The sequence below is a fragment of the Buteo buteo genome, chromosome 13 (assembly GCF_964188355.1).
Source record: "Buteo buteo chromosome 13, bButBut1.hap1.1, whole genome shotgun sequence".
Lineage (NCBI taxonomy): Eukaryota > Metazoa > Chordata > Aves > Accipitriformes > Accipitridae > Buteo > Buteo buteo.
Window position 1 is genome coordinate 13,117,153 of NC_134183.1, and position 26,292 is coordinate 13,143,444.

General features: G+C 43.7%; 1 protein-coding gene across 1 annotated transcript; it reads right to left on the bottom strand.

Moving 5' to 3' along the window:
- LOC142038889 (myosin heavy chain, skeletal muscle, adult-like) lies at positions 1-22,382 on the bottom strand. Its single transcript, XM_075044814.1, has 39 exons — positions 22,336-22,382; positions 17,968-18,208; positions 17,736-17,879; positions 17,486-17,642; positions 17,114-17,141; positions 16,904-17,015; positions 16,719-16,811; positions 15,535-15,598; positions 15,354-15,452; positions 15,157-15,260; positions 14,938-15,076; positions 14,570-14,688; positions 14,327-14,476; positions 13,243-13,413; positions 11,973-12,279; positions 11,789-11,865; positions 11,266-11,353; positions 11,053-11,170; positions 10,375-10,498; positions 10,153-10,289; positions 9,796-10,051; positions 8,567-8,809; positions 8,169-8,345; positions 7,938-8,083; positions 7,765-7,855; positions 7,286-7,675; positions 6,930-7,056; positions 6,708-6,826; positions 6,257-6,453; positions 5,662-5,845; positions 5,410-5,575; positions 5,140-5,264; positions 4,638-4,946; positions 1,770-1,973; positions 1,300-1,425; positions 1,034-1,204; positions 843-947; positions 604-699; positions 1-296 (listed from the first exon to the last, which is right to left on the bottom strand). Exons 2-39 carry the CDS (start codon positions 18,169-18,171, stop codon positions 141-143), a joined length of 5,823 nt encoding a protein of 1,940 aa, XP_074900915.1. The 5' UTR covers positions 18,172-18,208; positions 22,336-22,382; the 3' UTR covers positions 1-140.
- Positions 22,383-26,292: the final 3,910 nt, after the last annotated feature.

Below are 26,292 nucleotides of genomic sequence, written 5' to 3' on the forward strand. Positions count from 1 at the left end.
TTCTGCTGTGTATGCAAAGGAATCTACGTTCTTTATTCTCTAGACATTAACTTGGTTACAAAGACTCATTGAAGAAGAAAGCGACTGAGAGGTTCACATTCTGTGCAGCCCTCAGGTCACTTTGCTGCCTCATGACATCCTCACTCTTCCTCCCCTATCTTCTTGCTGTGAAACTCCCGACTCTTCACTCGGAGCTTGTTGACCTGCGACTCTGCAATGTCAGCCCGCTCCTCGGCTTCCTCCAGCTCGTGCTGGATCTTTCGGAACTTGGAGAGGTTGACATTGGACAGCTCCTCCTGTGTGGGGAGAGGGAGTCGGTGGTGAGGATTCAGGAACTTCTCAGTCAGTGGATGTGGCCCCTGGGTTTGTTTAGTCTGACGTCCTGTATAAAACAGGCTGCAGAATTTCCCTCAGTTCATCACTGACTGCTGCAGGGTGCCCAGAACTCAGCAAGGCCTCGTGACACCATAGAAAATGGTGTGGCCAAGACTGTTGTGTCTTGGGAGATTCTTTCATGCCCCTTTCCTGCTATTCATACTCATCTCAATGAGCGTGCTGCCCCAATGGAAGGTGGCTCTTGCCCATTCTTCGAGCAATACTTACAGCCTCCTCAGCTTGTCTCTTGTAGGATTTCACCTTCATTTGCAGCTTGTCCACCAGATCCTGCAGCCTGAGAATATTCTTACGGTCTTCCTCAGACTGGAGTGGTTGGCAAGCAGGAAAGAGAATGAATTGTTGGTTCTGCATCATGTGAGGTTAACAGTTCCCCTTGGGGATGGGGTGCACAAAATCTGACTTGCTGTGAGAAAACTCTGTCAGCCCAAGGCGGCCTCCTGCCTTACCTGGTAGGTCAGCTCCTTCACCCTCCTCTCGTACTTGCGCACACCCTTCACGGCTTCAGCGCTGCGCTTCTGCTCAGCATCAACCTCCCCTTCCAGCTCCCGCACCTGCAATGAGAAGCCCATCTTTGGAGCTTCCCTGGTATCTCTCCAAGGGACATGCTCACTCATGCACAAAGAAGAGCCCTACGCACTCTGGCCTCCAGCTTCTGGATTTGCTTCTTGCCTCCCTTCAGGGCCAACTGCTCGGCTTCATCCAGACGAAGCTGCAGGTCCTTCACCGTCTGGTCCAGGTTCTTCTTCATCCTCTCCAGGTGGGCGCTGGTGTCCTGCTCCTTCTTCAGCTCTTCTGCCATCATGGCCGCCTGATGAGAGCAAGGGATCAAAGCCATTTTCAGGCTGGAGACATTCTGGGTGAGACTATATCCATCATTAGCAGTGAAGGGAGCCCCCAGCTCACATCTGTGATGGCCTTCTTGGCCTTCTCTTCAGCATTGCGGGCCTCCTGGATCGTGTCCTCCATTTCACCCTGAATTTGGGCAATGTCTGTTTCCAGCTTCTTCTTGGTGTTGATCAAGCTGGTGTTCTGTTGAACAACAAAAAATACTGTCCAGTTAGTTGCAAAACAGAACACTTATCTTAGGAATTTACTGTTTAAATTTAAACTTATCATCTCTATGTCTAATATTAGCATCCTCCTTCAAATGGTGCATCCTGTCAGGTCATACACAGCTAGAGAGCGTAGAGTTCTTAAAATCTTAAGAAGCACTTCTGACTCCTGTTAACGCAATCCTACTCATTTACCTATAATCCAATTCTTTGTACAAGCCTTTCTATTACAAGAGAGGATTTAAGAACTTACAAGGATGAAAAAACCTGGAAAGGGAAAAATAAAACGGCTCTTGAGATTTTGAATGTCATGAATCTAACCTGAGTGTGGAGGAGCTGAACTCTCTCGCTTGCATCCATCAGTTCCTGCTCAGCCACTTTCCTCGACCGCTCCGTCTGCTCCAGGGCTGCCCGTAGCTCCTCAATTTCAGCCTGCAACAGGTTTGCTCTGCGCTCCACCATGGCCACCTGCTCCTTCAGGTCCTCCTGTGTCCTGAGAGCATCGTCCAAGTGTATCTGGGTATCCTTTAAGAGAGAAAAGAGAAATTAGAAGGCAGCACAGCACTGTTGCACAATGGCAATTACCACCAGTCTAATAATCATTATGTCAGTATAATACATATATATTTATAGATATGATATGTATTTATATACAGAATTATTATGTCAGTATATGCACAGTATCTAAGAATGCGAGCAGAGGAGATCGATACGTGGTATTGCACACTGTCCCAGGCTGAGTGACAGCCCTGCCTAAATTTAAGGCAGCGCCAGGGGAAGGTAAGCCTGAATTAAAACTCCAGCTGACTGACAAAAGTAGCTTACCAGGTGAAGGAAACTGGACCTTTGTCCCTGCTTGGGGCAGAAGAAAGAACCTTCCCCCATCCTCTGAAGTGCCACTACATAACAGACACGATACTCTGGGCTTGAAAAATGAAGAGCACATGAGTAACTGACAGGACCCGGGAAAACTCAACCATGTCAAGTTGATCCAACTTGAGAGAAAACCCACTCACATTAGAACCAGTGCCACCAGAAAAGCACATAAGGTATTAGCAATGGGAGATTCCTTACTGAGAGGCACCAAAACACCCATTTACCATCCAGACAATTTCTCTAGAGAAGTTTGCTGCCTACAAACAGCTTGCATTCATGGTGTCAGAGAGGCTGCCAAGCCTGGTGAACCCTTCAGATTATCATCCGCTCCTAGTATTCCAGGTAGGCTTTAATGATATTGCAACAAGGCAACGTATAACCATCAAAAGAGACTCTATGTCCCTCGGAGCAATGTTAAAAGGATCTGGAGCACAGGTGGTGTTCTCCTCTATCCTCCCAGTCAGGGGAAGGGGTTCAGGAAGGAGGAGACAAATTGAACAGGTGAACGCCTGGCTGTCTAGCTGGTGCCAAACTCAAGGTTTTGTCTTCTATGATTATGGATCTGCCTTTGAGAAGCTCGGTCTATTGGGAGCAGATGGGATTCACCTGACCAAGTGGGGCAAGAGGGTCTTCACCAACAAGCTGGCCAGGGCTTTAAACTAGACTTAACAGGGGAAGAGAATGGAGTTTTGAGCAACAGAGAAGAGCCAGGGGCTGCTGATATGTTAGGAAGCCACAGGAAAACATCTGTGAAATGCTCCAAAAGAACTGGAGTTTGTTCCCCTAAAAAGGTGATATGGTTGATAGCCCATCTGAAGTGTCTCTATACCAATGCATGTAGCATGGGTAATGAACAGGAGGAGCTGGAAACCACTGTGCATCTAATCGCTGACCCTGAAACTTGGTGGGATGAATCACACGACTGCAGTGCTGCAATCAATGGCCATAAACTGTCCAGAAGGCACAGGCAAGGAAGGAGAGGTGGGCAGGTTGCCCTCTATGTAAAAAATGGATTGATTGCACAGAGCTGTCTTTGAAAAACAGTGATGAGCCAGGTTGAGAGCTTATGAGTGAACATTAGAGGCCAAGCCAACAAAGGAGACCTCGTGGCGGGTGTTTACTGCAGGCCACCTGACCGAGGGGAGCCTGTTGACGAAGTGGTATTACTTCAACTATGGGAATCACCATGCTCGCAGGCTCTGATCCTGCTGGGGGACATCAATCACCCTGACATCTGCTGGAAAAGCAGCACAGCAAGCTGTAAGCAGTCCAGGAGACTCCTGGAGTGGATCAAGGATAGCATCTTCATCCAGAGGATAGACAGCCCAACCGGAGGAGAAGCGTTACTGTACCTGTTGCTTACCAACACAAACGAACTAATTAGAGATGTCAAAACTGATGGCAGCCTGGGCTGCAGTGATCGTGCCCTGGTGGTATTCCCAATTGTGAGGGATATGGGCCAGATGAAGAGTAAGGTCGAGACCCTGAATTTTAGGAGAGCGGACTTCCAGTTGTTTGAGGAATTACTGGGTGAGACCCTCTGGGAAAGCGCCCTCAGGGATAAAGGAGCACAAAAGAGTTGGCAGCCCTTTAAGAACATTTTCCTTAGAGTGCAAGAGCTCTCGATTCCCATGTGTAAGCAATCAGGCAAGGAAGGCAGGAGAACAGCATGGCTGAGTAAGGACCTCCTGGTCAAACTGAAGTGTAAGAAGGAAATGCCTAGGCAGTGGAACCAAAGACATGTATCCTGAGAGTATAGGGATGCTGCCCGGATGTGTAGGGGTAGGATCAGGAAAGCTAAGGCACAGTTGGAGCTGTATTCCTGTTGTATTAAGCTTTGGTGTGGCCTCACCTTGAGTATTGTGTGCAGTTCTGGGTCTCACAATTTAGAAAGGATGTTAAGGGTCTTGAGTGCATCTAGAGGAGGCCAAGAAAGTTGGTGAAAGGGCTGGAAGGCATGTCCTCTGAGGAGCGGCTAAGGACACAGGGTTTGTCTAGTTTGGAGAGAAGAACGCTGAGGGGTGACCTCATTGCCCTCTACAGTTTCTTGAGGAGGGGAAGAGAAGAGGGAGGTGCTGATCTCTTGTCCCTGGAACCCAGTGAGAGGATGCTGTGGATGCCCCATCGCTGGCAGTGTTCAAGGTCAGGTTGGATGGGGCTTTGAGCAGCCTGATCTACGAAGAGATGTCCTTGCCCCTGGGAGAGGGGCTGGACTGGATGATCTTTGAAGGTCCCCTTCAACCCAAACCATTCTATGATTCAACGATATTAGACAAGCTAGACACCTATGTGCACATCCTTAGCTTAACATACCTTGAGCACTGCCTGTGTATTTCTCAGGTTCTTTTGTGCCTCTGCAGCCACGCGGTTGGCATGGCTCAGCTGGATCTCCATTTCATTCAGGTCTCCCTCCATCTTCTTCTTCAGTCGCAGGGCTTCATTCCTGCTCCTGATCTCAGCGTCCAGGGTGCTCTGCATGGACTCCACAATTCTGAGGTGGTTTCTCTTCATCTGGTCGATCTCCTCATCTTTCTCTGCTATCTTCCTGTCAATCTCAGACTTCACCTGGTTGAGTTCAAGCTGGAGGCGCAGGATCTTCCCCTCTTCATGTTCTAGGGAGGCCTGGAAAAGTAGACACAAACGTCTATAAAGTAGATAAAACTACTGCTTGCTTTCTAGGTAGTTACAGAATATTTCAGGAAATCTCAGCTGGCTGCACTCCCCAGCCAGAACAGAGCAGGACCAAGCAGTTTTTAGTCATATTTCCCCATTGCTAATATTTTTAGTGCAGATACCAGTGATTATGGGCATGTACCTCAGCTTCCTCCAGCGAGGCCTGGAGTTCAGATTTCTCCTGCTCAATCTGCTTCTTGACTTTCTCCAGCTCATGAATCGCCTTTCCTCCCTCAGCAATCTGCTCTGTGAGGTCAGAAATCTCCTCTGCAAGGAAGGGTGAAAAGTGGCACGGTGACGCACAGAGCAGAATGGGGAAAGGCCCTGGTGCACCAAGGTAACTGGCCCAGACCCTGGCAGATAGACAAGCTTGTGAGAAAGTCCAGCCAGGAGCAGAGGGCCAGGGACTTACGCTGCAAGTTCTTGTTCTCACGCTTCAGCGTTTCCAGGTGGTCCAAGGACTCCTCATAGGCATTCTTCATCTTAAACAGCTCTGTGCTGAGAGACCGAGACTCCTTCTGGGAGGCTTCCAGCTCAGCCTGCGTTTCCTCATACTTCTGCTTCCATTCTGCCAGGATCTGAAGAGAAACAGGACCTCACTGTGGATGTGGCAATCGGGAGGGGATGCCCTGCCCAGGAACCCCAGGCCTGGAGCCCAAAAGACCTTGTCAAAGTTCTTCTGCTTCTTATCCAGAGCTGCGCAGGCAGCATTTGATCGCTCCACGTCAATCATCAGGTCCTCCACTTCATTCTGCAGCCTCTGCTTTGTCTTTTCCAGGGAGGCACATTTGGCATTTACAGCTTCGACATGTTCCTCTGCATCTTGCAGGCGCTGTGCCAGCTTCTTCCTGGGAGGCGGTAAGCACAGCTCATGGTTTGAGAGCAAAGGGGAGGTGTGGTGTGTGGCTGATGGGCCTTTCACAACAGGACGTTTTACCCATTCATTGAGTATGTATCCTACGCACAGACAGTGAAGACCCTCTCCCAGCCAGTCACTGTTTTCCCAGTTCTGATTCCCAGCCTTGAACAACCACTGTGCCTTCTGTCTCTACTGTCCACAGGTGAAAACATTCTCTCGGTCAGGGGAATATTCTCCTCTACATTTTCTAAACCACACCCTTTGGTGGATGTACTTGACATCAGCCCTTACCCTGCCACAAAGCACAGCTTTAACTTTTTATGACAATATTGCTGTTGTGTCTTCAAATTTCCCTTGTTAGTCTACCCCTTTTTTTGTCTTCCCCACTTTCCCCGCATACTTGGCCTCCTCCAGCTCCTCCGTGCGCTGAATAGCGTCCGTCTCGTATTTGGTTCTCCACTGGGCCACTTCGCTGTTGGCCTTGGACAGGGCACGCTGCAGCTCCCCCTTGGCTTCCTGCTCCTCCTCATATTGTTCCCGGAGCAAGTCACAGTCGTGGCGAGCAGACTGCAAGGCGTGGGCCAGGGCGTTCTTGGCCTAGGTAGAGAGCGAGATTGGGACAAGGAATGGTAATATCCTGGGAAATCTCTTGCAATGAATTAATTTAACACAGGGAACATGACTGCTGGGAGGTTGTAGGTGCTTTCAGTGAAGGACAGATGTAAGTCGGGAGGACAAAGTCCACTAATCACACTCCCTGCAGAAATGAGTTTTCTCCCAGTGTGCCTGTTGCCACTGGGCAGTTAAAGTTAAGACTGTTTTCAGTGGCCAGCTGTAGAAAAAGTCATCACCTTTATCTCTTCCTCTAGGTGCCTCTTGAGTTCCTCAATCTGTTGGGTGAAAGCCTGCTTGCCTCTTGACAGCTGAGAAATCAGAGCGTCTTTCTCCTCCACCTGGCGTGAATATTCACCTAAGAAGCACACAGAAAGGAAATATTTTTGTTGTCATTCATGACCCAAACAAGCTGGTTTAGGACGCTCTCCCCTTCTATAGCACAGAGGAGGCTCTGTCACCTGATTCTGTCTGCAGACGAGCTCTTTGAGCATTGAGGTCATTGATCATGCGCTGATGCTCTTCTTCCTTTGTCTTAATCTCACTCAGCTGGTCTTCCAGTGTGCGGCACATTTTCTCCAGATTAGCCTGTGAAAATCACAGAGGATGAAAGATCAGTGTCCGGATGCCTCCTTATTCTGAGCACCACGATTCTCACCAGAAAAATGTCAACAGACATGCAAGCTATATACTGCTCATTGGTGTTAGAAGGTCAGAAATACAGTTCCATACAGAGACAGAGAGGTATATTGTAACATGACCATATTTTTAAAAGATATGTTTATTTTCAAGTTGTTTTCAGTATGTTTTTCCATACCTTGGCTTTGGAGACAGACTCCATGTTACTGGCCAAGTCGTCAATCTCCATCTTCAGCTCACTCTTCTCCTTCTCCAGCTTCTGCTTCACTCGCTGCAGGTTGTCGATCTGCTCCCCAAGCTCAGCTGTGCTGTCCGCGTGCTTCTTCCGCAGGGCGGCAGCTGTGGCTTCGTGCTGCAGCGTGGCCTCTTCGAGGTCACGGCGCATCTTCTGAAATTCTGCCTCACGCTTCTTGATCATATCGATCTGAGCTGCGGTAGCCCCTCCTGCTTCTTCCAGGCGCTCGCTGATCTCCTCTAGCTCCCTCGAGAGGTCAGCCCGATGCTTCTCGGCTTTTGCCCGAGAGGCACGTTCAGCCTCAATTTCCTCCTCCAGTTCCTCAATACGAGCCTGGGGAACATTAGGGGACCCTTCACACCCATGCCCTCCTCCTACCTGATGTCTTTCTGAAAAGCGGAAGGGAACCAATAGAGACTTGCCTGCAGCTCCTTGATCTTCTTCTGTAATTGCATGCCCAGGGCTTGCTCATCCTCAATTTTGCTCTGGATCTGGCTGATTTCAAAGTCTTTCCTTTGGGCAAAGCAATCCATGTCAGAGCTCAAAGCAAAAAGTACACCAGCACAGTGCTCAGGTGCGCCACAGCCCCACTTACTTCTTCAGCTTCTCATCCAGCTGCTGCTTATCATTTTCCAAATCCATTATGCTGTCATGGGCCAGCTTCAGGTCTCCCTCGAGTTTCCTCTTAGCTCTCTCAAGGTCCATGCGCAGTTTCTTCTCTTGCTCCAGGGACCCTTCCAGCTAAAACAAACAAGACCATCAGCGCTCCGTCAGCCAGGTTTAACTCCGTACCTGTCCCGTTCTTGAGGTACGCCTGTGTGCTTACATCGTCCACTTGCTGCTCCAGCTTGGTCTTAGCTTTGGTCAGTGTATTGACTTTGTCCTCTTCTGCCTGCAGGTCATCCAGTGTCTGCTGATGGGCCTCTTGGAGGGCTTTCTTCTCTTTTGTCAGCTTGGCAATGGTCTCGTCCAGGGCTGCCATCTCCTCTGTAAGGTTTTTCACCTACAAATATGAGCAAGAGTCAAAATTTGGTAGAAAACAGGTTCACTGGCATGGTGACATTTTCACTTTGCATTGTTTTGCCAAGTCTTTCATTTATCCTTTGGATGCTCAGACAAGGCCCATCTCAGAATTGTCCAAAGCCAAGGTGTCTTACGGTAGCAGGCTCTAACTCTGAGAGTCAGTGATGTCTTGGCCCTTTATGTGACTCCCCATGTGTGTACCTTGTTTTCGGTGGCATGTTTTTCCTTCTCAACCTTGGCTAGTGTTAATTCAAGGTCATCAATGTCTTTCTTCAGCTCTGAACATTCATCCTCCAGTTTTCTCTTCTTGGCTGTCAGCTCAGCATTAATTTCTTCTTCGTCCTCAGCCCTCTCAGTCACCTCCTTTACTTTGGCTTCCAGCTGGATTTTGGTTTTGATGAGCTGGTCACATCTTTCCTCAGCATCAGCTAGAGCATCAGCTTCCTGGTGGGAAAATACAGGAAAGCTTATTTAGTGCTAAGGAACAGGTGTGCATCAGTAAGACCTTTCTGGAGATTACTTTTTGGGGAAAAGGTTACTGCACAATTGCATTAAAAATTACAAATTTAGAATATGTTTTTAATCAGGTTTATTTTTTTATGACCTTTTTTGTCATCAGATACTGTGTCTAGCTCCGCTACGTTTTACCTTGCTTATTTCAGGTATGTCGGTGGGTTACTTGGATTTAATCGATGTTTTCCTTTTCTCCTTTGGAAAGTGATTGTATTTTATAACGTGCCATATTCAAATTTATGTGGAAGTATTGAGAAAGGTAAATAATTCTACCGCTGAGGAAATATTTGAAGCTCCCATTCCTGATTTATACCCAGCCAATACAGTCAGTGGAGGCTAGAACAAGATTCATCTTTCCCTGAAATGGACACTTCAACTCCAGGGTATTGCCTAAATGTTGCCTGAGTTTCTGAGAGGCCAAATGGCATTGTAGACAAGCGTACAAGGCTGGCACTTGTGTTGTAGGACGTAATGGGCACCTGCATCTTCTGGGAGCAGTAGCTACAGGAGCTCAGGTGAGATATGCCATAAGAAATGGCGCTAGACTCTTCATTTTGACCACTGAACTAAGGCAGAGTAGCTGGTCAATTGAATCACTGTCCCTACTCCACTAAATACACTACAGTGACTATAACAGGCTTTATGTCATGAACTCACACGGAGACATGTACATGTAGGCATTAAGACTAAAAAGTCATTCTTTAGCTTGATCTCCACTTTGTAATACTGAGACTGAGTGGGGAAAGAATGTGGCCTGAATTTTACCTCTAGTTACATGGTATTCAGCTTAAAATATTTTGTAAGGCAGTTTAGTGTGCAGTGTGAGAGTTCTGTAGTATGAGAGAAGAGTTAGATCTTATTTACTCATTTCCCCTATAAAAACCAACCAACCAACCAAGTAGAATAATGTTACTCACAGCCTGCACTTGGAGCTGCAGATCGTTTTTCTCCTGCACCAGTTTCACCATTTTCTCCTCCAGCTCCTTCCTCTTTGCCTCAGACTTTGCAAGCTCTTCCTTGGTTTTCTCAAACTCTTCCTTCATGTTGGCCATCTCCTTCTCAGATTCTGCACTCTTCAGCAAGGGCTTGATCTTGAAGAACAGCTTCATCCAGGGCCAGTGCTTGACGTTCATGAATGCACGAATATTGTACTGGATGCAAAAGATGGACTCCCTGAAGCATAATTACAATGTACATTGAATTTTTTCAGTATGACAAGTGCCAACACTTTCCCCCAAGTACAGTGACTTCGACTGAGGATGAGGAATGTCTACCTCCTCTCCACCATTCTCCGGTACTCCACTCTCATCAGGAAGCCCCTGCACATGGCTTGTGTGCGGGTGATGAGCTGTGCCAGCTTCTCATCCCTCATCTCCTCCAGGAGTCCCAGCAGCCCAGCTTTGAAGAACACCTTGCGAAAGGGAATGTTGCAGCCCATCACTGTCACGTAGCACAAAGCACAGACATGCAGTGAGTGAGTCAAGGAGGGTTTGTACCTTGGTGTGGCCAAATTTGTACTGGGTGTGGTCCACATCGATTGACCCAAGAAGCTTCTCAGAAGCCTTCTTGCTATCAATGAACTGTCCCTCTGGGATAGCACTGGCATTAAGCACCTTGTATCTGTGGAGTGAGAGGAACTATGAATGAAGGCAATCTCAGGTCATAAGTCAACACTGTTTATTGAGACTAACCACAGTCTTTGCAGCAGAATGAGGCTGAGGAAGTTGGAATTTCATCCCTTGTTTAGAGACACCGTTACAATGAAGTCCTAATCTGATAACAAAATTAAGGAAACTTTTACTGTCTTCAGGTGATCAGTCATAGATGAAGAGAGGGCACTGATCTCCAGCCATTTCAGTCCGATGCCTTCTTCACTTAAACTATGCTGTAGAAAGTTGCTAGAGAGGAACATCGCCACTTTGTGTATAGGAGGAAAGCATCTTCCCCTGAAACTTGCAACTGATACAATGGCCAAAGCACTCTATCTGAGTTTGTCATTTTTGTCTGAGAATGTGTTGTACCCACATCCCAATTTGCATTTTTTAATCTTGTAAGCATTGGCTTGGGTAGCTCTATTGTGCTTCCATATTCAGAGACACTGGCAAAGTTTGACTGTTTGATGAACAGCAGCCAGTGAGGACACCTGACTTATCTCTTCATTTCATAGCTCTTACCTTTGTTTGAAGTCAGCATAGAGGACTCTGCTGGGGAAACCTTTCCGGCAAATTCTGATGCCTTCCAGCACGCCGTTACACCGCAGCTGGTGAAGTACCAGTTCATGCTCCATGGCACCTAGCAATTCAGAGCATAAATGAATACTGCAGTCTCCAGTGCGGACCAGGCATGGCTGTATCAGAGGAAGTTCTCTTTCTGCTTGAGAATCTTACCAGGTGTTTTTGTTTCATTTGGGATGATGCAACGAACAAAATGGGGGTGAGTGCTCCGTAGATTGGTCATCAGCTTGTTCAGGTTCTCCTGTGGGACCATGATTTATTATGTGTTTATATTAAATATGGAAAAATTCTTAGGTTTTTTGAGCTTAGCCTATTAATGGAGATGCACTGGGTTGAGAATTTTCAACTGATGATATCTCAATCAATAGCTCAGTCCTTTCTCATTCTGAACATTGAACATCACCTTTTAGGATAAGCAAGTTGCCATCAACCCAGGGAGAGATAGAGGGGGAGTACTTCATAGTTTTATGAGAAAATTAATGTTTATTTTATGTGTAAATTTATTACTTCACAGTATCATTTTTCATTCCATAAGATTTTTTTTAATGAGAATCTGAAAGTTCTTTGTTTTTTGTTTTTGTTCTTGTTTTTTTTTTTTTTGTTACTTTCACCGAGCCAGTTGAAAGTGCAGTTTAATTCTTATTTACACAGATGAAAAGATAAAATGTTTACTTACCCGGAAAAGAGCTGAGACAGTCTGGAAAGAAGAACCCTTCTTCTTGCCACCTTTCTTGCCACCACCACCACTAGCCTCTGGTATAGGGAAGATAATGAAACATTTATGGCTTTAGGGACCATTCATGATTCCACAATTTTCAGAACCACTGTGCACCAAACAGATGACATTTCAGAGAACTGACCTGCCTCTCCTCCAGCAGAGGCAAAAAGTAATGCCAGTGTCTTTACAGATGATTTCTGATACAGCCCAATGACAGTTTCATTCAGGGGGTCCTTGTTTTTCTCCAGCCAGCCAGAGATGTTGTAGTCTACTGTGCCAGCATAGTGCACCAGGGAGAAGTGGGCCTCAGCCTTGCCTTTGCCAGGCTTGGGCTTCTGGAAGTTGTTGGACTTGCCCAGATGTTGGTCGTAGAGCTTGTTCTTGAAAGAGGTGTCGGTTGCCTTGGGGAACATGCACTCCTCTTCCAGGATGGAGAAGATGCCCATGGGCTGGGAGAAGCAGCAAAGAATAACAGCGATAAAATACATATCTGCCTTCAGAAGGAGACTGCAGTAAGGCACAGGAAAACTGAGAAATGGATTAAATTGGATCAAAAATGGATCAAGTCTTTATTAAGTTTTGCACATGCAGTTCTAGACAAAATATGAATTTGTGTCTGAAACTAATGCATTTCAGAACTGATAGTATCCCAATAATCACACAAAGTTTTCTAAATAATTTGGAAACTGATGAATCTAAAGGAGATTTTTATTTTTTGCATTAATGCTTTCCCAAAGTAAATTTGTGTAGATGAAGATGTCTTACTAAAATTGACCTTTGTTCAACAGAACTTTCAGCTACTTCCTGAAATCTTATTTTTTATGAGATATCTCTGTCTTTTCATTCCTGTACAAGAGGATGTTACACAAAACTGTGTCAGCTCATAGTGATGGTTTTAATGATCAACTGTTCATCTGGTACCTTTTCTCTATATACACCTATGATTTTACTTAGAAATTGCATTTCAGAAATCACAGTATTAATATTGAAATCATAATCATAATACTGAAAATTGTGTCTGGGTTCCTGAAAAGAGATCATTCATCTTTGTAGACTAGAAAACACACCTACAGAGAATCCTTGCCATGAAATTATGTGTGATCACGTTAATTCTTCTATTGCCAAACAAGCAAAATTACAGTTGATTTTTAAAAAAATCATAATAATGTAGTTAATGGATAACCTAAAGGTTCTTCATTTGTAGCCTAATCACAAAGGTCCTTAGAAATTGCTTTCTAAATACATACAAAATTTGAAATGAAAGGGTACTTTTTGAATACAAATAACCAGGAACATCAATGGATAATAATAGGCAGTTTGTGAAGCATTAGGGCAAGAAAAAATAAGGCTGAAGAAAAATCCTAAAATTCTGTCACAAAGAAATAGCAAAATCTTAAATGTAATCAACATACTTTTTCAATGAGCTCAATGCAGGCAGCCAGGTCCATCCCAAAGTCAATGAATGTCCATTCAATTCCTTCCTTCTTGTACTCCTCCTGCTCCAGCACGAACATGTGGTGGTTGAAGAACTGCTGCAGTTTCTCATTGGTGAAGTTGATGCACAGCTGCTCCAGGCTGTTGAACTGCTCAGTGCAAAGACAAGATTTACTCATTGTCAGGATGAAGAACTGCCTATATAGCTTTCTCCTATGCACTCAGAATCCCGTACAGGAATGCCCAGTTAAAACAAGGGTTTTTTTAATGTTAAAACATCCTATTAACTATTTTTAAAGTGGTTGGGTTATTTTTTTGCTTTTTGCTACCTGAATGATGTTTACATATATAATTTTTTTTAAAGTCAAATTCTAAAATGATTTGGTAGTCTTATCTATATCAAGGTGCAATTTACATATTTTTTTTTCTCTCGTATTATGTAAATTTTCCCATTGCCCTTAAAAAAAAAATTAGACATTGTCAGTGTTTGTCAGTCCTGGCTTGGACTCAGGTACCTTCCCCAAATGTCAACAAAACTTCTCTGTCTGCACTAAAGGCAGCCAATGCATTCTTCCTCTTGGTATCACCCTTTGGCTCTTCAGAAGCAAAGGATATATATTGCTTTCTTTTTCCAAAGGCTTAGCACAATTTTATGTGGGACTTAAATCTACCTTTCTCTTCCTACACTCTGTGATATTTTATCTTGTATGCTATTTGTTAGTGGTTTTTTTTAATACTGAGCTCAAATTATTGAAAAGCTACAACATTCATGCTAATTATGTAAAAGGCAGCATGTAAAACAATGCTTCTTCCTTGTGTATCACATAATTACACGCAGATCTATTGAAGCTCATGGATTATGCTGGAGAAAAAGCAGTGACATATACAAAGAAGGAAAGCTTTTCCAGAAAATAAAAAATAAACTTTTTCAAAAAAACACAAAACTTGATTTGAAATTGCAAGTGAATGGAATGTTTTCCAAAAAACCCACCATAATTTTCCAGTTTCTCTTGAGCCCTAATTGCCTTTTCAGGATTTTACTATGATTTCTGTGATACTTGCATCAAAGATCTCGAAGCCAGCAATGTCCAGGACACCAATGAAGTACTGTCTGGGCTGCTTCGTATCCAGCTGTTGGTTGATACGAACAACCATCCACAGGAACATCTTCTCATAGACAGCCTTTGCCAGAGCACCCACTGAATTGTTCACCTGAAATAAAGAAGAATGCAGCAGAAGGAAAATAGTACCCAAAGCAAGAGAGTAAATCAGGCTGGAGGTTCCCAGTCACCAGCTGGTTTTTACCTGCTGCACAGTTTGACCCTTGGTCACATATTCATTCCCAACCTTGACTCGGGGGTAGCAGAGGGCCTTGAGCAGGTCAGCTGAGTTCAGACCCATCAAATAGGCAGCTTTGTCAGCAACTGTACACAAAGAGAGAAGGAAACAGTAACAGAGGAGAAGTGATCATTGAAAGTGAATGTCCTCTAAGATGTTGCTGTAGGTTTCAGCACTGCAGTCTTGTGATAGCTTGAAGGGAAATTTAGAAGCATGAACATTATGGAAGCTGAGATTTATGTCTTTATGAAAGTAAATTGAAGAAATATACCTGTATGCCAACTGCCAGCTATGTAACTGTTTCTGTTATTAGGAGTTCTAGATTTTGTTAATACCTTCTGTGCCATCCGGCTCTGCCTGTTCCTCACGCTGCTTCTGCTTGAACTTCAAGTTCCCGTAGTGCATGACAGCCCCTGTCAGCTTGTAAATGGCTGTTTTTTCATCAGCAGTGAAGCCCAGGATGTCAATGGCACTCTGGCAACAGAGTCAGTCAAATAAACCTCTGGGCCATGAAATGGAATTTTCACCATACTAGTATGCTCTGTGTCACTTACATCTGTAGCCATCAGCTCTTCCTGGTCGTTAATGCTGGGAACCGTGATCTCACCTTGACTCACAAAGTGGTAGTCATATGGGTTGGTGGTAATGAGGAGCATGTCTGTAAAGAGGAATAGGACATATCTGGGCATAAGAATGAAGATAAATGTTACACATGTTCAGATTCCATCAAACAATGTATAATACTTCTTACCAATTAGCTCTGGCTTCTTGTTGGACATGATCTGATAGAATATGTGGTAGCTTCTTTCTGCCTTGAGCTGGAAAGTGACTCTGGACTTCTCCAGCAGATCTAGAAAGGAAGGTAAAAAGAGTTAAGCCTGAGAAAGTACACCGAGGTAGAAAGGATGTGATCAGGTCAGGAGGCCTCTTACATGTTTCAATGTCAGCAGAAGCCAGTTTGCCTGTGGCTCCAAAGTGGATTCGAATGAATTTGCCCTTTAGAGGGGAAAGAAAAAAGGCATTTTGAAATTTCACTTAGACTGTAAGTACGTGACCTTACATTCTCCACAGAGGACAGGATTTAAACTTAGAAGTGGCTTTGTCCTTTTTCCTTATTTTTCTTAAAAAAAGCAAACCAAACCAAAACAAATATTCAGGTAACTGTCTGTACTGGCAATACTAAGGTATATACCTATTATTATTTAGAGGATAACCTGAATGCACAGGAACAAGAAAACCACTAAGCAAGCCTTTTATTAGGTCATTTATGCCTCAATTCAAACAGATGGGTATAGAGAAAGCCAAGATGCAATTACTTCATTTTTTAATCAGTTAAGATGCTGTGAAGGTGGATTTTGGTGATGTAAATGTTAAATGAGTTTTTTTGATCTTGTGGAAAAACAGAAGGCAGTTGTTATTTTCTGAGTTCTGGGGATAGGGGCACTGTACCCAGAACATAGAACTTTAGGCTGAGACTGTGGATTAGTATTGTGGTTTCCCAAGGACATTCACAGCTTGTCTAATAAAATTTATGAATGGCTTTTTGCATTAAAATGATCAAAAGGACATGTCATAGAGTAGTCTGGTTTCTGATAGGAAGTCTTGAAGACATCTTTGTCCCTATCCCTTCCCAGAAAACTTGTATCAAGGTCTGAACAGTCAGATTAATAGACCTGCCCAGTTCTGTGTCTAAAAAAACCAGATTCATATTTTTGCTGATCTGATGCAGGCAGTTTCCATCCTGTCTGTCTGTCTGTTCCTCCATCCCTCCTTTCCATCTGCATTATATCAATTTACACAAAATTGTATCTACAGTCTGTAGGACAGATACGAGGAGTATGTGTGTGTATATGTATATATGTATATTTATTAATATAGATATTTACACATATTTAAATGATCACCCTTTGTAAATATTTGTTTGATGTACTACATTTTAAAGTTACATTGTTCATTAGATAGTCTAGTTAGATAGCTTTTAGTTGACAAAAATATGAAGAAAATATTAGTTCAATGAATACAATCATCTGACCATAACACTTCAGAAGTGACAGCTTCTGTTCTAACATCTTTGTTCACTTGTAAATGTCAACAACTTCTCTGATCAAAAACTTACAAAGCGTGAGGAATTGTCATTCCTCACGGTCTTGGCATTTCCAAAGGCCTCCAGCAGTGGGTTGGCGCTGATGATTTGATCCTCAAGCGTTCCCTGCAGGACAATAATTGTTGCTCGTTATCCTTTCCAAAAATCATGTCAGGAATAGAGAAAAGCATTGATTCCAGCCACTGTCTATTAATTGCCTGCATTTTGCCAGCCTGCTCCTCCTTCTTCTTCTCCCCACTTGCTGCAATTGTTGCAAAGTACTGGATGACACGCTTTGTGTTCACAGTCTTCCCTGCACCAGATTCTCCGCTGTCAAACCAAAGACAGAAGCAGAGAGCATGTGGTCAGGCTGGAGGTCCCCTGGCACGGGGCAGCACAGCAGGGACCTGAGCAGGGAGTGTACATACGTGATCAGGATCGACTGGTTCTCGCGATCTGTGAAAGAAGCAGAAATACAGTAGTTAAAACCCAATGAACAACACAGAAAGAATGAAACATAGGTAAGTTTAATGTTTTCAACTCCATGGTGTCAGCTTGACTTAAAAAAACCAACCAACCAAACGAACAAAGTAAAAGACCTCCAGAACACCTCACTGAGTGCAAGGGTGTCTTTAATTTAAAAAAGTAGAAACAATGGTGTGAAGAGAGTAAAACACAAAATAGTATGTATGCATCAGAACCATGAAAGCTTTGGAACAGTCTCCTCATAGCACTGAGACAGAGTATCCCTTCAGAGAATTTCATGGTACAATCCCTCTGACACAGATATAGCCACTCACCAGTCAGCATGAACTGATAGGCATTGTCAGAGATGGAGAAGATGTGTGGAGGGGCCTCCTGGCGCTTCTTGCCTCGGTAGGCCAACACCACCTCCGGGTTGTACACCGGCAGCCACTTGTAGGGGTTGACAGTGACGCAGAAGAGACCCGAGTAGGTCTGCGAGGAAGGGAGACAGCACGTTGGCTTCCACTTAGCCTGGCAGAGCAGTTCCTCCCAGCTCCCCAGAGGAAGACTGCTGCTGCTACTTACGTAGATCATCCAGGCTGCATAACGCTCTTTGAGGTTGTACAGCACAGCAGGTTCATGGAGGTGGGTCATCATGGCCATGTCCTCAATTTTATCGTACTTGGGAGGGTTCATGGAGAAGATTTGATCTTCCTTCACGGTCAGGCTCTGTTAGAGGAAAGAAAGGTACATGCATGTCAGCTAAGCGCCCGGAGTGGGAATTAAATGTTGTTTGTAAATCTTGCATTTTACCCACCTCTCCACCTTCAGTCTTGACGGTGACCTTCCCTGATTCTTTGCTCTGGATTGTTCCTTTCACAAAGGATTCTTTAGGATGCACCACAAAGACAGATGTCTTGGCATCGAAAGGCTTGTTCTGGGCCTCAATTCTCTCCTTTTCTGACTTTCGGAGGTAAGGAGCTGCCTCTCCAAAGATGGCCATCTCAGAGTCTGAAGACATGGCTGCACTTTACAGAGGGGCTCGTCAGCAGAGAACACTGCGGAAGAGCAGATATGTTGCCCAAATGAGTCAACATTTTTTGTTGCCATGCAGTTTATTGAAAACTTAAACAGCATCATAGAATATGTGATTTGGGAAGAATCTTAGGCAGTTCTTTGGTCCAGCTTCCTGTGCAAAGCAGGGCAAACATTGGATCAAATTACCCAGAGCCTTTTCCAGTGAAGCTCTGATTATCTCCAAGAATGAAGATTCCTCAGTCCCTCTGCATTCCTGCTTAATGTCTGACCACCCTGACGGTGAATTTTCTTTTCCTAATACCCGATCAAAATTTCTGTTGCTACAACATGTGTCTGTTGTCCCTCGTCCTTTCATTCTGCACATCCAAGAAGTGTCTGGCTCTTTTTACTTTATAACCACCCACTTTTTGTTGAAGATGACAATAAGTCAACCACATTTTAATTTTTCTCAAGAGTGGACAACCCCCACCCTTTCAGCCTCTCCTCATACATCATTTGCTCCTACCTATATTGGAAGGTCTCCACTGGACTCCAAAATGTCGATGCCTTTCTTGTCACTGAGGAGCACCAAACTGAACACAGTGCTCCAGATATAGGAGCTGAATGCAGGGGAAGAATCACTTTCCTTTACCTGCTGGCTACAGTGTTATGAGTACCTGACAATATGCTGTTGGCCTTCATTCCCCTGAAGGCACACTGCTGAGACGTGTACCAGGACACATGACCCTTATCTGCAAAGGTGTTTTCTAGCCAAATGGCAACCAACATATCATGCTGTATGAGACTATTCTTTCCTACCTGCAGGACTTCACACTGCTTGTACTAAAATTCATGATGTTCTTGTCAGCTCCAGGCTGAAGACTTTTGGAAACCTTCTTCAGGGTAACATTGCTCCATAGCATATTCATGAGTCCCTCAGTTTGATCTCATCAGCCCAGTTGCTGAGAATGCATTCCATGCGAACTTCATGAAGTTCAACAAGGCCAAGTGCAAGGTCCTGCACATGGGTTGGGGCAATCCCAAGCACAAATACAGGCTAGGTGATGAGTGGATTGAGAGCAGCCCTCAGGAGAAGGACTTGGAGGTGTCAGTTGATGAGAAGCTCAACATGACCCGGCAATGTGCACTTGCAGCCCAGAAAGCCAACCGTATCCTGGGCTGCATCAGAAGAAGCATGACCAGCAGGTCAAGGGAGGTGATTCTCCTCCCCTACTCTGCTCTTGTGGGACCCCACCTGGAGTACTGCGTTAAGCTCTGGGGCCCTCAACGTAAGAAGGACAGGGACCTGTTGGAGCAAGTCCAGAGGAGGGCCATGAAGATGATCGGGGGCTGGAGAACCTCTCCTATGAAGACAGGCTGAGGGATTTGGAATTGTTCAGCCTGAAGAAGAGAAGGCTCAGAGGAGACCTTATAGCAGCCTTCCAGTACCTAAAAGGGGCCTACAAGAAAGCTGGAGAGGGACTTTTTACAAGGGCAGGTAGTGATAGGACAAGGGGTAATGGTTTTAAACTGAATGAAAGAGGCTAGATTTAGATTAGATGTAAGGAAGAAGTTCGTCACTGTGAGGGTGGTGAGGCACTGGAACAGGTTGCCCAGACATATTGTGAATGCTCCCTCCCTGGAAGTGTTCAAGGCCAGGTTGGATGGGGCTTTGAGCAACCTGGTCTAGTGGAAGATGTCCCTGCCCATGGCAGGGGGGTTGGGACTAGGTGATCTTTAATGTCCTTTCCAATGCAAACCATTCTATGGTTCTATGATTCCATCCATAATTTGGGTTCCTAATGGTGATGATAAATATCAAGCTCCTAGTGCTGATGTATTTCTAGCACTGATGTGTTCTATAATGTGATTCAAATTTTGAAAAGTGCCAGCTGAAAGATTTGTGTTTCTTTTTACATTTCTAGACACCTACATAACTTTGGAAATTGGCTAAATCACTTATGCCTTGTGCACTTTTTCTGAGCAGGGCAATTTCTACATTCTTTTCATATTCTGTGGCTAGGGCCCCCAACCCCTCCTCAAAAAGTTGCTCTTTCCAGTTAGATCAATAGGCCCCAGGAGATTGGAAATTTCAAGAGGAAAATTTTAAATGAAAGCATTTGTGGCAGAATATTGCAAGGCTACTGTGATTGAATGCAACATCAATAAAGCACTTGCAATTTTGTAAGCTCAAAGCTTTAAAAGCATGCTGTAAATGCTTTGCATCCTTCTGCAAGTGAATATTAAGCAATAGTTCCAAAGCAGAACTGAAGTATCACAGTGAGGCACCATGCCAGAGGAACAGGATATTCACAACACCTACCAAACCAAAAAGCCATTAAAAGCCTTGCTTGCCTATATACAAAATAGACATAGGTGCATCCAGGTGGTGTTCTGAGGACTAACTAGTGCATGATGTCTTTTTCTGGTGCTCTGAATCATTCACTAAGGTTGTTTGTTTCTTATCACAAAGCAGCCCATCGTCATAACATCAGTCTTTGAAATAAGGTGTGCACCTTCTCTCCCTGTGTCACTCAAAGGGGAGTTTTAGGGCCAGAAACAGCACTAATACAGATTCTAAACAACTACACCCTTCCAGCAACTGCCATCCTGCTTGTCCTCCTGCCATACTGATGAATGTTGCCTTCTTGGTTTCACAATGGCACACCTCCTCCAGCAGAAAGAAAGGTCCTCTGATGAAGAATGCCTTCCAGTCTTGTGGCAAGGGCAATTTTCTAAAGCATGGGTGGGGCAAATCAAACCCCCTCAGGCTAAAGGAAGCTTGGATTCCAGCCTTCTCATTTTTTAGCATAGATTCTGATTATAAAGTGAGGGTTAGGTGTGTACAACCGCTTTCCTATTGAAACAATCTGTGAATGTTGGCTATGCTATCAGCTGTACTACTCAGTGCTAGCTGGGCCCCCTTTGCTTATCAAATTGTGTCCTTTAGGTGTCTTAGAGATACAAACAGATTTTTTTTCTGGGTTTAAACAGAGAAATATATACCCAGGTCTAAATTAGAAATAGTCCTGGGCATGGACAATAGAACAATTTCAATGATGTAAGAAAGTCATACTGGAAATTTTAGAGATCTGTTCTGTCTGAATGCAATAAGACTTCCCCCCCCCCTCAATGTTCCATTGTCCAAGAACTTAAGTGTGTAAGTTATAGTTAACTTTCTATTTGATCTCATGCTTAAATTTTAGTGTGGCTGTCACCTTAAATCAACTGCACTGATATTTCTTTGACAGTGGCAGAAATCTATTGCAAGTGACTTAACTCTGGGAAGTAGTATGTGAGCAAATGGCATATAAGGACAGATAATACAATAAGTTAAAATAATGCATCACCATTTATTTCTTTGTATGCTAATTGTTTGGGAAAATAATTATATGCGAAGTTAGAAACCTTAGTTCAAGAATTTACAAATCAAAGGTGGATATCTAAATGCAGTACCACATGTCCAGTAATAGAAAGCACCTGAGCTCCTAGGAAGTTAGACAAAAAGGCAACTTAGATGTCATGTCGTAAATAAGTCAACCAAACATTAATGTTTGCAACAACTCCTAGTAGCATGCAGATCCTCCACTTTACTCTGTTTTGTTTTAGAGCAATAGGAACAGTACATCTCCTTTTTTTGTTTGTTTGTTTAGTTGCTTAGTTGATTTTTGCATGTTTACCAAGTTTCCTAGTACAAGGCTCACATGCAGATTATAACCCTGCAGTATCATCTGAAAAGTATTTTCATATAAATTTTTTGGCCAGTATCATATACACTAATACATATAATTTGTTACAAACCTTTAAGATTTTGCAATAGTCTGTTCTGTTGGCTGGGTCTATCTATCTAGACTTTGTGCCAGAACAGATAATTTACTTCACTGTTCCATAATTAAACATAAGGAATCCCCAAGAAGCATTTCCTGGCATGACATCAGTGGCTAGTGGCTTCCAGCACAGCCACGTTGGAAAGCTTGCTTGCCATGAGCAGCCTACCCAGCCATCAGTATGCTGTATTTACCATAACCGAGAAGTAGAAAGGAGTATGTGGGCATACAGCAATTGTCCACAGAATTTTACAGAAATTTGTCACCACAAAGAAATCTGTTTTACAGAAATTTGTCACCTTTTTGTCTGTCCCTTAAGTGTGAGTAAATTAGGTTCTTACCTCCTGTGATATGAGAAGGTGCCTTGCAGACTGGAAGATGATCAGTGCTGTAAAGCAGAAATGGCAGACCCCTCATTACCGGTGCACAGAATTCCACAGGCAGGTCACAAAGTGAAAATACTAACATGCTTTATCTTTCAGATATTAAATCCTTGCAGACACAGATATGTACACCAGGACAGCAAGGCTGAAGTGGGACATGTGGACTGCAGGGACGCAGTCCCTTTCTGCCAGCCACAGACATGCACTTACCATGAAGTTTTCTCTTGAGACAGAACAGCCCAGATTCAAGGACTCTTTTATAGAGTCTGGTCAGCACATGCTGCAGATGCCTCCTCTGTCTTTGGGCAAAGCATTTTTGGCAAACCTTGTTTTTGGCAAAGCATTGTCTGGCAAACTGAACGAACTGAAAACTGGAAAGTGATGTTGCTAGATATATTTAGAAATTTTTGGTCTCTAACTAGCTATGTGAATAAATCTCCTATAAATAATATGAGAAGATTCCTAAGGAGGGAATTTCAACTAATGCTGACTGGGGGGATGAGGGTAACTACTAATAACTGTGGACCATAGATGCTCCATGAATCTGAGCTAAGGGAGCAGGGACACACTGGGCAAGCACAGTGATATTTGGGTGCATACCTTCATACCTTAACCTTTTCTGAGGCCACCATAAGTCTGATGACAGCTCTTCTTTTACAGAGCTCTCTACTTACAGATCTTGGATATCAGATGTGGATTCTACTGTTGTCTGCACTGCTTATCTTAATCAGATTACTAAATATTACTCTGCTTTATTTCTTTCAGTTGTAACATAATATAGTGCAATGTATCAGGGAGAATAACCACCTTGAACCTTACTAAGTGTTCATTAAGTTGTATTCCATCGCTGGATATAAATATAAAATAACATTCATTTGTATATCTTCCAACATTCTGGAAACCTTGAGTGTAGAGATACTTGTGTTCAAAAGCCTTTGCTACGGTTTTGCTCCTTTGATTTAATCACTTTAGGACCAGTTTTGCGTTTTGGCATCCAAGGAGCTCTCTGGTAATGAGATTTGTAGTTTAAATTAATTTATTGAAAAATACTTTCTTTACTTTAGTGGTGCTTATTTCCCTGTCAACCCCTAGTTCTTCCTATAACAGAAAAAAATCAATAATCCCTCTCCACTTAGCAAGGCAAATATAGTACTATCTATCTTATCTCTTCTTGTATGGAAATCATTATTCAGTTCTCATTAGCTCTGACATTCTCCCCTACAATTTTCTAGGTCTACCTTCTCTCTCTCAAGATCTGATGACATGCAGTGTTAATACTGCACCTCCATAGATCTGAACACTCTTCATCACTAAATTTATAGTTAGGATTGCTCTTCTTATGTACATTACTTTGCACTTATCAACATTTTTTTGCCCAGTGTAAGTAACAAAAAATTATTTCACAGGTATTCTCAGTTTACTTTTTGCTACTAAGAATAATTCTGTGTCATCAAGGACATTCTTGAGACACCTACCTGGCTTTTTGAAGGCCAGAAGTATATCATCCTTAGCTGACAGAGGTCTAACATGTAAGACTCTATATGAAACTCCATACGTAACAAAAGGTAATTTTACTGTTTGCCTTTGTTGAGGCATATGGTCAGGATGGAGGTAATTCAGGTAAAGAAAATGCCAGGAGGACCATGTGGATGAATAAGGATGAATAAGAAGCTCATGGCAAAACTCAAGACAAAAAAAGGCAGCATACAGATGGTGGGAGCAAGGACAGGTAATCTCAGAGGAACCGGAGAGATACTGTCTGACCATGCAGGGATGAGGTTAGGAAAGTCAAAGTCCAAATGGGATTGAATCTGGCCAAAGATGTCAAAGACAGCAAGAAGGGCTTCTGTAACTACATAGGTGACAAAAGAAAGACTGGGGAAAATGTGGGCCCATTGTTGAAGGGGCCAGGGGCCTTGGTGACACAGGACATGGAAAAGGCTCAGGTACTGAATGCTGCTAGCAAGACCTTCAGGAATCGTAGGTCTCAGAGAGCAGGGAGAAAGCCTGGAGCAAGGCAGACATACCCTTGGTGGAAGAGGATCAGGTCAGGGAATACTTAAGCAAACTGGACTATGAAAGTCCATGGGCTCTGAAGGGATACACCCACAAGTTCTGAGGGAGATGACCGCTGTCATTGTGAGGTCACTCTTGATAATCTTTGATCAATCATGGTGATTAGCAGAAGTGCCTGAAGGCTGGAGGAAAGCAAATGTCACTCCTATCTTCAAGAAAGGCAAGAAGGAGGGTCTAGGGAACAACAAGCCAGTCAGGTTACCTCGATCATTGGGAAGGTTTTGGAGCAACTAATCCTGGAAACCATTTTCAGGCACCTGAAGGACAAGAAAATCATCAGGAGTAGTCAGCATGGCTTTACCAAGGGGAAGTAATGCTTGATCAACCTTACCACCTTCTATGATGAAATGATTGGCCTGGTAGACAAGAGCAGAGCAATGGATATTGTTGACCTGGACATCAGGGGGTTTGGACCAGATGACCTCCAGAGGTCCCTTCCAACCTCAACCATTCTGTAATTCTAGGAAATTGAATGATTCTATGATGAATGATTGAATGATGAAAGTGAATGATTCTAGGAAAGTGAATTTTCATACCTGACAAGCTGGTTACATCTGTAAGGAAATAAGGATTGAGATAAAAGAGAAGGGCATTCTCCTTACCAGGGAAAGCTATGCCTCATAAAAGTGGATTTTTTTAAGGAATACACAAGCACATAGAGAAGAAAATCTATTTGAAATTGTGAGGCTGAATAACCAAAACATTTTCAGTGAAGTGCCTCATAAGAATCAACTAAAGAAAGAAGCCATCTTGGGAAAAGAGGAAAGGTTATTCTCAGGATTTATGACATGTAAAATGTAGGAAACAATGGATATAAATGAAATTATAAAATCTAATGGAACTGGTTTTCACAGTGGAGGAACATTTTCAGTAGAATCCCATAGTGAGCTGTGCTGGAATATGTGTTGCTATGTACTTATTTATAAATGATAGGTAGGTAAATAGTGAATTAACAAATTTTGCTCATGACAGAAGCATTCAAGATACGCATAAATAAAGATTATGGTTGATTTTCTTGACATATAGCTGAATGTAATGGCCTTCAGTGGCCTTCCACAACTGCTCAGTTTGGAGAAATGAGGTGCCAGGCCAAAACAGAGGTGTCAGACATAAGTGTCCTCAAGGAGACTGTGGATCCTGCTCTACTCATGAGTATCTGATGCATTTTCCAGTGCAACCAATACCGTTGTCCTTAGCTGTGTCCTGATGGAGGAAAAGTGGTCATACCACTGCAGCTGGACTGCTTAAGTTTCATGCTCTACTATTTCATTTGTTTATTCCTCTGACAGTAGACAGGGCCCCTCTCCATGCAACAATACTTGGTGGTCAATGCCTTGACTGCTGAGCAGTTCAGTCAGTCATGACTGGTCTGACATTTGAATGGTGCTTGCCCAGTCCATCAGAGGTGGCAAGAACCAGTTGGAGCTTTTTCTCATTTTGTATACTGGGACATTGTCTGTTGGGTGTTCACCAACATTGCTTCAGACATCACTCAACTATCAACTACAAAGAGTAAGTGCAGTTTTTCAGATCCCCTTGGCCAACAACTTCATCTAAATGCATGAGAATTTCAATGTTTTTCACTTCTTGCAGAAGCCTGGCTTTGTTGCCCATGACCATCTTGCATAACCTAAGAGTGTCAATGCCATTTTTGCTCCTCATCATGAACTACATGGTTAGAAAGTAACATAAATATGTGTCTCCTAGCATTTAGGCATCACATGCAGCCATCATTTCAGGGCCAGAATAAAGGGAACAAGAGACTAGCTCTCGTTAGTGAGGGATGTAGGGAGCATAGCTTCATTCTCCTCATGCTTTGTATGGAAGGCCTGGAGGCTT

What these genes read in the sequence shown, in the direction of transcription:
- LOC142038889 (XM_075044814.1), bottom strand. Translation starts at nt 18,171, where the DNA reads ATGTCTTCAGACTCTGAGATGGCCATCTTTGGAGAGGCAGCTCCTTAC. An exon ending in TCAAGACTGAAGGTGGAGAG is followed by an intron (nt 17,880 to 17,967) that starts GTGGGTAAAATG and finishes TTCCTCTAACAG; the next exon opens with AGCCTGACCGTGAAGGAAGA. An exon ending in AGAGCCGGATGGCACAGAAG is followed by an intron (nt 14,689 to 14,937) that starts GTATTAACAAAA and finishes CTTTGTGTACAG; the next exon opens with TTGCTGACAAAGCTGCCTAT.